Genomic DNA, 12,224 nt, shown 5'->3' with positions numbered 1-12,224 from the left:
GCATCAAAACGAAGGGACTTGAGCTCATACATATGCATCGCTTTGACACCGAGCGCCGAATGCCAGGACCGAAAACGATGAGTGATTATGTTTGCCGTCTGTCATATGACATTGTGTGTCGAGCTCTGGGTGGCGACGATTGTCTCCTCCTTCTGCCCTCCCCTCCCTTACACTTTATCATCTCACCGTCAAATGGCAAGCCCTTGATGCCATCTCCCTTCCTGATTTTAATTTCCCCCACAGCAGGTTTTTTTCTTTGTGTGACTAAGCTGCTTGATTCCCACCCTGTTGACTCAGCAGTTAAGTGCATTATTTCCTCATCTGTCCGACTCATTTGGTATACGGATGGATTGAAAGCAAAACCTTCCCGGGCTCTCTAATGCCACGCAAAGCTCTGTGTAAACATATCATATAACAGAGAGTGAAAGTTTTGCTTTGGCTAGGATCGCAGAATGGTTACAAAACATGATAACATTTTTCACAACTCAGGCAAAGTGCCCTGTGTGCCTTAAAGCATAGTATTCTGAATATTTAGAGACAATCCTAGCTGAAGCTGAACTCACCAGTGAGTTCTGGTGTCTGGCTATGTCTCATGCACTTTCTTGAAAGCTAAGCGACTGGGCATTGGACTGCAACGGGGCTGATTTGCATTCAGTCCACGGAGAAAGGGGATCCTTTAAAGTAAGCAGTGTGTGACTGCAAAACAGAAAGGCAAAACCCTTTGGATTCCCTTCTCCAGGGTGAGAGGCTCTTCCTCCTGTTGCATATCTACAGAGTGCCAGTTGAGACGATCCACCTAGAGTGGTGCTGGAACTGGCTTTAGATGGTAGAGAAGACGTGGAATAGGAGAGGATAATTCACACAAGATAGAAAAAAGAAATCCCTCCGATTTATTTCTTTATTTCTCTTTGATCACACACTGTGCAAGCCAGCCAGTGCAGTTAATGAGATGGACACAACCTTGCTGTCTTTGTTTTCGGTGACTCAGGACCCTCCATCAGTGCTGTGATGATTTGTGGTTTGAACTGGTTGAACCGCCTTCCAGGCATAGAGGATAAAGAGGGAGATATAGGAGGTGAGGAGGAAGACGAAAGGGGGAGAAGGAGGAATAGGACAAATGAGAGGAGGAGATGGAATATGAGGAAGGAAAACATGAGGATAACAATTATAATAATGAGAGAGAGGGTGAGAGATAGTGTCAGAGAGTATCAGATAGAGACATAATCAGATACACCAGCAGGGAGAGAGATAGAAAGAGAGCGATAGTCACCCACGCACACAACCACACACACACACACACACACACACACACACACACACACACACACTCACTCACTCACTCACTCACTCACTCACTCACTCACTCACTCACTCACTCACTCACACACTCACACATAAACACACACACACACACACACACACACACACACACACACACACACACACACACACACACACACACACACACACACACACACACACACACACACACACACACACACACAAACACACACACACACACACACACAAACACCCTCGAAAATAGAGAGACAGTCAATAGGGATAAAAAATGTAGAAATTATAGCGAGAGAGAGTGTCAGAGAGAGAGAGAGAGAGAGAGAGAGAGAGAGAGAGAGAGAGAGAGAGAGAGAGAGAGAGAGAGAGAGAGAGAGAGAGAGAGAGAGAGAGAGAGAGAGAGAGAGAGAGAGAGAGAGAGAGAGAGAATAAGTGAGAGATTGTTGTCCAGATGCTGAGGGAATGCCACACACTGAGCTCTGTGGGTTGTTAGCTTAGCACCCTGCAACTTAACTGTGAGCGAGCTAACCTCAAGACCTTCTGGGAACTGTGGTTCTTCTAACATTCAAACTACTTCTGGCACGCTGAGTAGGAGTGTGTGGTTCATTGAGGAAAAACACATTATTATTCTGAACATTCAATCACAGTGAAAAACTAAATCATAGGTTTGTGAAAATTGAAATAATAGAATAGAATATAAATAAATAAATAAATCTGATAAAATCAGCTTTATGATTTGCATATATTGAAATTATATTTTTCACAAAATAAAAAAGAGAAATAGATCAATAACCAACTTAATTACACTAATAATAATCTGCCTAGCCAGGAAATAATATTTAAAACAATATTATATCTTCGATCTACTTGTTTCATTCCTATATTTGAGTGAAATTCATGTGACTGCAAATTCAGAAAAATGAATGAGATTCATGTTTAGTTCATCTTTTAGTACAGAGGCCTGTTGAGAAACATTTGCTATCATTCTGATGGTTTTACGTAAAATATTAAATGTGAGAAGTGTAATATGAAAAGAAATGCATGAAGAATAATAAATGCAGATTTTCAGAAATGACATTGATATTCCGGTAGTCTTGTCAGAATCCGTCTGTGAATGTTTTGCTGAATAATGTCAGTCATCCTGTTCAGCAGTTGTGTTCACATTTTAAAACATTAATTTCAAGCATTCCATCACACAAGGAGACAAAGCATATGTTTACCCAGAATCTGTGACCACACAGCTCGGGCTGGGTTGAATATAAATTTCCTTTTAATATGGATACCCAACTGGGGAACGCTCGAAACAGGGGCGAGGACTGCGAAAGGAGAAATGGAAACATGGATGTGAGGAAAATTGGTGTAGGAACATGAGCTGTGGTCTACCCAAAAATATGTTGGAAAACCAACGCTTCTTTTTAATCTTCAAAAGCAGAAGAATAAATAAAAGAGCATAAAATCATCACACTCCAGCTGCACACGTGTCTCCTCCTCACATCATGGAAGGGTCAGATTCAAACAGGGTGTCTCTCATCTCTCTCTCCCACTCTATCCTTCTCATACGTCCATCTCCCTCCCTCTTTCTTTCCCTCTCTCCCTCTATCTCTCCTTCTCTCAAAAAGTGGCTCCCTCTCTCCCTCCCTCTCTCTCCCTTTCCCTCCCTCTTCCTCCGTCTCTGTCATACTCCAAGCCTCTCTCTCTACTTCTCCCGCTCTCTCTCTCTCTCTCTCTCTCTCTCTCTCTCTCTCTCTCTCTTCTCTGTCTCTCTCTCTCTCTCTCTCTCTCTCTCTCTCTCTCTCTCTCTCTCTCTCACCCTATCATTCTCCCTCTCTCTCTCTCTCTCTCTCTCTCTCTCTCCCCCCCCCTCTCGCTTTCCTTCTCCCTCTCTCTCCTCTTTCCCTCCCTCTCTCTCTCTTGCCCTTCCCCTCTGTCATAATCACTGCTTTTTATGATCACTTTGCCCTCTCTGCCCTTTCAAGATGCAGCGTGTAATGAGGGCTCTGGAGGACAGTGTGAGTGGACTATTTAGCTATTCAGTCAAGATCAGCCGCTACTCCATCCCACGCTGTCTACCTCTCTCGTCTGCCTCGCTGTGCCGTCGCCCCTCTGCTGAGAACAGTGGCGGCTTTTCTGCACTCACAAGGTCATGCATGTGGATCCAGCCAGTGTGGCTGTCTGATGAATATTTGTTGGCGTGGGCTTGAACCACCCTAGACCTTGATGTGCAGTCGTTCAGTATAGGCTATATTATACTGTAAATTAACTTGCATTTCACAGTGTTTGCCGCTGCAGATGTGAACATTTGAATAATGGGATATTTATACAGCTTGCGGCTGAAATAAGGTGATTACATTGGTTGTTTTATGATGATGATGATGATGAGGATGATGAGGATGATGAGGATGATGAGGATGATGGGTTAAGTAGGAGTTACGGGAGGAATTGGGGGGTGCTGGGGGGTGTCGTAAACATGCTCAAATTAATTAAGAACATCAAGTAGTCCTACATTGGGTAGGCTCTGGAATTCCCTCCCCCCACACATAAAACAGTCAGACACCATTACAATCTTCAAGTCACAACTCAAAACTCACCTGTTCAAACTCGCACACAACGTCTAACTGATCACTGTCTTGATTGTTTTGTCTTGTTTTTGTTTTATTTATTTATTTATTTATTTATTTATTTATTATTATTATTTTTCCACAATGTCTTGTTTTTAAACGATTTATGATAACTTTATGCTCTGTAAGGTGACCTTGGGTGCCTTGAAAGGCGCCTCTAAATTAAATGTATTATTATTATTATTATTACATTATAAACACACACACACACACACACACACACACACACACACACACACACACACACACACACACACACACACACACACACACACACACACACACACACACACACACACACACACACACATCCACTGAAAATAATACATATATATAATAGATCATATTCATATTCATTTAATATAAATAATACATATTGTGCATAATAATGACATCCAAAATGAAATGACCTTAGACGTTGTCAAGCACAGAGATCCTTAGAAATATAAAAAGCATTCACACTTTTTTTTTGTCTTTTTCTTTTTAACTTTATGTATATGTATTATTCAACGAAATATCCGGGTCGGACAGATAGTTTATCCATATATGATAATTTTCAGTAACGTCAACGCGTTAAAGACACACATGGCTCTGACGTCATTTTCACTTCCGTCCTTCGTGTCAACATGGCGGCTTCCATGGTTTCTCAGGCTGCCCTAAGAGGACTGCAATTATCAAGCTCAAAACATCTTTTCCTAGACAATTTCAAGGTACTAACATGATTTACAATATTGCGAGTTTGTCCTATACCCGTCAGTCGTGTATCCTGTTGTTCCTTTTCGTTGTCCTTGTCCTTACGTTAGTAAAACGTGTCGGCAAGCTACCTGGTAGTGTTTGACAGATCAAAGTTTATGGTGCAAGTTTGCTGGCAGAGGTTATTGCAACACGAATGAGCGAGTAGTAGTATTGTACAGAATGATGTTGTATTGAGGATCTATGAGTTGTATTTAATAATCAGACGTCTCGTTTTTTTAGTCCCTGTTATTGTTCATGTTGCAACATTTGTATGTTTTAGCTTAAAACATTATCTCTGAAAAACCATTCATGCCATGTAAGTCCTGACCTCGCTAACGTTACCCTCTCAACAGATAACGGTGTTGGTGATAAGCCCATAGTGTAAAGGTTGACAAAGCATTGCACTTTGATCCCAATGTTGATCTAGCGTTTATTTGATCTATTATCTCCATGATGTTCCTGGATTGTTGAAGTAACGCTTGCATTTTTTAAAGCAATCAATGTTGTCTGAGCTGTTAGTACTAGCGGTGGAGCTGGCTAAACTAAACTATGTGGAGTATTGACAATGCAAACAAGCTGAAGTGGGCTTTTGGTTTCTCCCATATTCTTTACCTGATCACCTCCTGTGCCTTCGGGTTAGTTTGTTGGGTCTCATTTAAACCTTTACTATGGAACTTTGGTACTGAAGATATTATTCATGCCAGAGATAACATATCTGAATTTTTTTTTTTCTCAAGAATACAAAGCGTCCATTCATCGATCCATACAGGGTATTTTTCTCTAATAGTTTTGTGGTCCACTTTTATTCCTCCTCATGGGAAAATCTCAGACAATAACGGTTTTCTGAAAATGACAAAGATACAACTGTAGCTACAAGTAACTCAAGCTACTAGAGCAGTGGTCGGCCACTGTGTTCGACCTTTGTTTAGTTAATATTTTACATAGATGTAGGCTTTAAGTCCAAAGCACATAGCCTTCTCTGGACAGACAATCATTTAAATTATTTTCAAAATAGACTTAAGTAACCTGAAGCAAACAGAACTGCCATGATTTGCACTGCGTGCTTTGCTCTGTTTAAAACAATATTATTCTACAAATATAAGGCATCGTGCTGATGCAGCTGTGTGTGTTGTAAATTGAGCGTGTTGAATTAATATACAGAATTATTAAACCTGCTCCCGATAGCCTACCCCTCATCAGTACACTTAGCTAATAAACGAACTCAAAACAATTAAGTTCACATTATCTCTCTTAACCTATTCAACGTGAGAGTCGATTAATTAGACCTAATGCAAAATGTATTTTGTAATCGCAGTGATTTGAGTTTGATATTTGCGTGTCTCAAATTCAGATGATTTTAAGTAGGGATTGAGTTTTAAGATGCCAAAGTGGCTTTCTAGGAAGCAAGACAAATGTCTAACATCAAACTGGCTAACATCAAACTAAAAACACATCAGCTACATCATTCACAATAGTTAACACGGCAGCATTGATTATTAGGTTACCTATCGAAAACACAAAGGCTAATAGGTCGTTAGAACTGAACTCTATAGTTCAGGGTCATGTGTGCGTATAATGATTCACAGGGAACTGCTGTTTTGCTTCACTTTTGTTTGCATTTTTCCCCTCTTGTCATCCATCATTAATTTGCTTTAGTTAAGAGTTGCAGTATGATTCTACATTTCATTAGTTCACATTGTCAAAACTCTTTGCTAATGGTGGTCTAGCTTTAGCTTTCTTGCCTACATACTCCAAGAGCTGGAGAGGTGAAAACCACAGCATATCTCTTCAGGATCTCAAATAAAGAGATAGATAGATAGATAGATAGATAGATAGATAGATAGATAGATAGATAGATAGATAGATAGATATAGATATAAATAATATAAAGGTATTTTCCATGGTCATTTTTCCGTGGAAGTGTTGTGGAACCAATCCAACAATTGATGAGCAAAGCAATGGCTGACTCTGTGCCAACATAATCTGGATTAAAGTGCAATAACTTGCTAGTTGACTATGTAAGCAGAAATTGTCAAATAGCATGTTTTTTATTGTCTAAGATTATAAATAATATTCGGCTGCATTATTCTACATTGTCCATTGAGTAATTTATCACAGTTTTAAGTGGGACCTACATAAGATTACATTGTATTTTTATTTTATTAGTTATGCAGCTTCAGCATTGTATTTTTGGCTGCTGTGAACGCACTCATGAATCTTATTTCTCAATTGACAAATTATCCATAGAACAACTGCCATTTAGTATTGTTCTTTCTTTCGTTTCAGACAATTCCATTTAGCTTGAAGCCGTGTAAAAGCCTGTTGTTGATGGCCCAGCGCTAATGCCTAGCAGGCCTTTGCGTCTTTACATATGTGTCACAGTTATACTGTCATCAGAGTTAATCACTATACAACAGCATGTTGTATAGTGCTTCAAGCCTGTAGCGCCGAGCCCGGCCAGCCATGATTAAATGTGTAATACTGGTAATATTTCTTATTTTAACTTATTTGAATGTCCTTGGGCTATAAAGGAAAACTTCAGAATATTGAACGGCTGACATCCTTTACATTATTGATTATCTTTCTCCCGATTGTCTGAGTCAAAAGTTGACTCAGTTCAAATGATTTGCAGAAACTTTGTAATGTTTGCTGTGGTTTATTCTTTACTCAGACTGAGGCTGTGATGTACGCACTTATTGCTTTTATTTGTAGTGCATCCTTCAGGAACACTGTTCGAATATTGGATCACATGTTCACGATCTTCCTGACGGAACGTTCTTTCCGAGTAAAGATTGTGACGGCCCCTTACTGCCGCGGTCGCACCATACAAATGTATTTCCATCGGCCAATTGATCTCTGCCTTATTGATTTGTTAAATTAGCTTGGACGTTTTACTCTTCAACGATGACTTGTAAGAGAAATGAGCTTGGTTGTAGAACTGGCTCTCCAGCCAGAAGTCCATTTATTCCGGTAGTCTCCTGAACTACTGTTCACCCTTCATCAACATGCGGGGCTCGGCACATTCTGCAGCCACCTGGCTGTCTGCCAGCGCTCTCAACAATTGATCGTTTTACTCAGTGTTGCATGCAATGCACGCACGCAAACACGCGCGCACACACGCACACACCCTACCTGTCTTCAGTTGGTAAACTCGTGCACAACTTCAAATTTTGCGTGTTATTTTTCTCTGAGACACACAAACAACATACACACACTTAGGCGTTTAAAGACTTTCTGTTGCCCTCTTTTTTCCCCTCCATAGTTCTCTATTTTTGGGGGTCTGTTTCCCAGGTGATAAGAGTAATGATTGGGGATTCTCTCTGGTCTGTGGCACAGTATCAGAGCCCTTTGCTGATTGACAGGCAGGTATCTCCACAAAAGATTCACATCGGCTCTGGCGTCATCACAACTCTGCTGGGAATTCAATTTGCACAGATTTATCAGTAACAATGGGGGGGAACATCATGCTATTTCGTACGGTCCTGCAGCAGGGAAGCTCTTCAGGGCCAGAGCGTGGGACAGAGTTTCTATATTTTTTTCTTGTTCTCCCCCCCCCCCAACTCCCCTTCATAAATCAAATCTCTTTCACTCTTGTCTGCTCTGTGAGATAATCCCAGGGCTGTTTTTCACTGTCACTGCGTCGTGCTAAATTTGTAAACATTTGCAAACTTCAACTTTCTTTCATTTTTTTTCACTCGCCTGCAAAAGTGAGGTGCACAGTAGTGGCCCGGCAGCCACTGCCACAGCCCAGCGTGTCACGCAGGGGGGAACAGTGGGGGGAGGACAAACAGCGGCTCTGTCAGACTAACTGAATATTTTACAGGACAGGGTGGGAGGGTGTTGGGGGTTCTTTAGCTGGAACTTCAAACGATGGGCGGCTCCCCCATCTGTCTCCCCGTGAACACATTTACATCCCCAACCCCTGCAAGGGATACTGGGGACCGAGTTAGCTCTAACTGGATTTGAATATCGTTTCACTAAGGTTAATGGCCGTTTCTGTAGCGTGTGAGGGGTGTTTAGACTTTTTCAATAATTTAAAAGAGCTGCAGTCATTAGCAAGACTTGGCAAAGTCTATAAAGTGGAATGAGTGTACAACCTCCTAGCAGCCTCCTGCACTGTTGTTGTTCCTCTTCATAAGGAAGAAAATCTAGTCATGCTGAATTGCGGCACAGCGAATAAATTATCATGTTATTTCAGAAGGTATATTCTTATTGTTCCAGTTTGAAAAGATGCCATAGTCAATGCCTTTTTTCTTCTTGCTAGCATCTTTTGTAACAACTTCCATTTTGATGTCTTTGCATTATGTATACCGTTGTTGTTATACTAGTTTACAGTGGTGGTGGAAGAGACCTCCGACACAAATAAACATACCGCAAAACAAGCAATGATCCATTGGAAGAGAAGAGCAAAGCATTGGGGAAATAATTTTCATAATTTTATGGACTTCAGCATACCGTATAAAATCTGCATACAATAAAAAAAGACTTGATTAAAAATAATCATAAGCGTTTACTCGCAAAATATTTGACCTTCAACTAATCGGCACACGTTGGATCATAGGTCCTATTTTAAATTGCATATAATTAGATATAAATGCCTGACATGTGTATGTGAATGTTGTCAGAGTATGCAGTATGCCGCTGCTTCTGTTGCAGCTCTGTGGCGTTATCTCGCGTTTTGCCCTGACACCTTCAAATAAGACTCTGTCTTATTAAGTATGCTAATTAATAAAGCCCCTATCTGTGGAGACCCAACAGTTGCTGTTTTCTCTCTCTCGGCAGTCTGGGGGTGGATTAGGCTTGCCAAGGATGCAAATCTTGCCAATCTAAATCCTGAAGCCATGCTCCACTGCTCCTCACTTGAGCCCAGGCTATTAGAGACAGGTATGCCGTTTCTCTCACCTTGTCTAGTAAAGGCTTCATGCTGGAGTGTCCTACACCCATCCTCCTTGAAATGAGTTAAGCAGCATAACTTTGAATTGTACTGGCAAGTCATAGAAGCATTTATACATTTAGCTTCAATGTCACTGGAAAATCTGGTCAATTCATCTGGTAAATGATTGATGGCTTTTTATTTCACTTTCACACGAGATTGACTTTATTTTATACCTTTGCCACAATGTTTACCTTCTGGGACTTTGCTAAAGTGCTACATCAGAAAGTATAATTAATCTTGATGCCTTTCGAGGTAGAGCTGACTTCAAATGCAGTCGGTTAGTCTAGCGCTATGCTATGCTCTGGCAAAATAGTCGTCATGCTCTTTTAACCCATCACTTAAAAATGGTTCTGTAAGAATTTGCAATGGGGGACGTACACCGTATCATTATCGTTTCTCTTCATTTTGAGAGCCATTTGGGCAATGCAGAGGCTAAGGACAGAGGAGAGATGTTCTCTTGTCAACACTAAATTAGTTCATTAATTAAAGAAGACTATCAGTCTGGTTTTTATTCTGCCCTGATGGTTATTGGAATTAGCCTATTTCTGCTTCACAGCGTGTGATGCCTCTACATGGCTTAGCTTGGTTGTGATTCATACTGGCCTGTTTTTTTTACGTAACAGCCACATTAACTATGCCTCTTTGCCTTCCCTTCACCATGTGTCACCTCTAACATAGTTAACGATACAGCGCACGCATCCAAATGAACAACACTTTCTTTATGAGTTCACGCTAAGTAGCAAACTGCCACCGAATTGGATGAAAAACCTTCCAATTCCAATCAGATGGCAATGATTTTTAAAGTGGCTCTTAGATGCAGGAGTGCCTCATGCTCTACGCTCTGCTCATGCAAGTGTCACGGCTTTAAATCCCCATTTTAGGGCCGCATGCAGATGGTAAGTTGTGGTCCTGAAAGAGGAAAAAATCAATTACTTGCAATTGGTGAACTGGCGATTCAGCTAATTTCTTTAATATTTGATAATTCCCCTCAAGGAGCATTCTGGTTAATTAACTCTGGAGCCATTTGTCGTCACTAATTGTATAGTGTCATCACACAGGAAAAAGGTTCTTGCCATTGACTAGTAATGAGGATTTTAGACCCACTAGCACATGATTATAGCTGTTTAGTATAGGCCATTCGTTCATTCATTCAACAGAAAAAAACTTTAAAGAGAGAATTCGTTATCCACTGGCCCTGGAGTTGTGACCACTCCATTGAGTCTTGTTTGGAGTCAAAAAGCAAGAGCAAAAAATAACTCGGAATGAGTGGCAGTAAATGATAATAAACCCACAGTATAATATGTTAGATTTCAGCTTATTTCTAAACTGTTCGGACAGACTCTGCGTTGTGTATTTTCAGTCATAGTAGTAATTCTTGAAGTCGAAATCAAAGCAGCTTGACAGGTTGGATCAGAGGGTTGAATAGATGGTTTATTCCAGGATGTAATACAGCGTGATACAGACTTAGGTTGAATAATCTATAGTGGACCCGGTGGTCGATGACTTGTTCCTTGGCTGTCGAACCCTCTTCTCGTCGAACCAAAGGGTTGGGGCGAGTATAATACAAAAAGGGGATAGATGAATAACACGTGAACAGACGCACTCTCAGCCTTGATAAGGTATTTGGCCCTGGCTATGTCCCGGAGGACCAGGTTCAACCTTGAGACATAACAATGGCAGAATGTTGGGGATAACACCTTGTATCAGTATGAGAGGCCCTGGCCTGTTCCTAGACTAGAAATGTGAACAATAAGAGAGACACTAAAATACACCAACATTCTACAAATATAATCAATATTTCTGTTCAAACAACCAACAATATTTTTTCAGATTTACTATAATCCTTTAAAGAATTTATCGAAATCAACTCATTGAGATTTTGGTTTTGCTTATGGAATGACTCTACTTATAATCGGCTAACATTGCTAACCCCTATAGGAGCCTGTGCATTCTGGCCTGTACATCTTCAACACAGCCTTTCATTACATGAGTGTCGGCTTCTCTATAATCATAAATGGTCAAATACTGTACCTAAGCACTTATAATGACCCACTGTTTTTTGTGCAAATTACATTGATTCTTCTTGACATGACCTGTAGTGTATTGATTTGGTCATACAGCAGAAGTAGAGTCTGAAGGCTCTCCAGCTCCTCCCTCTGCCAATACACCACTGGTGTGCTGGCAGCATTGCTATTGGCTGACTATAAACCCCCTTTGAATAACATATATTTCATGGCTTGGTTATAAGGCTGATAAAGCCAGCTATGGATAGAGATGATAATACCTTCATGCCGGCAACTGCCAAAAAGGCAATGTTGTAACTTTCCTTCTGTTAGTGATGGCCTGTCTGGCTCCCCTTTTACAAAAGAAACGGGTGAATCTTTGGACCCTTGTTATCAGCGCTTCCTTGTGTTTGAGCGATACATTGACGAGCATCTTGGCATCGACTAGGTGTCGTTTATGGGTCTGATTAAAGGTGATTGCCTGCTTTGCAACCTTTTCCCTCTTAGTGAAGGCTTACGACCCTAATAAATTTCCCCTGCAGCCACTACTACTACGGCGTCCTCTGGTGACTGTTTGACATTGTTCCACGTTCTCATAGTAGAAAAAGACAACTGCTTTAAATTACCCGGTGTATA

The 12,224-nt window shown here is 40.9% G+C and overlaps 1 protein-coding gene across 1 annotated transcript in view; it reads left to right on the top strand.

The window, feature by feature from the left end:
* Nucleotides 1–4,500: 4,500 nt before the first annotated feature.
* Nucleotides 4,501–12,224, top strand: part of suclg2 (succinate-CoA ligase GDP-forming subunit beta) — a 69,872-nt gene continuing 62,148 nt past the window's right edge. Inside the window, exon 1 of the mRNA XM_056606901.1 lies at nucleotides 4,501–4,624. Within this exon, the coding sequence (XP_056462876.1) occupies nucleotides 4,541–4,624 (84 nt within the window). The 5' untranslated portion in view covers nucleotides 4,501–4,540. The remainder of the gene's footprint in view (nucleotides 4,625–12,224) is intronic.

Source organism: Gadus chalcogrammus, chromosome 13, assembly GCF_026213295.1.
Source record: "Gadus chalcogrammus isolate NIFS_2021 chromosome 13, NIFS_Gcha_1.0, whole genome shotgun sequence".
In the NCBI taxonomy this organism is placed as follows: domain Eukaryota; kingdom Metazoa; phylum Chordata; class Actinopteri; order Gadiformes; family Gadidae; genus Gadus; species Gadus chalcogrammus.
This window is presented reverse-complemented; position numbering and strand designations above follow the sequence as displayed.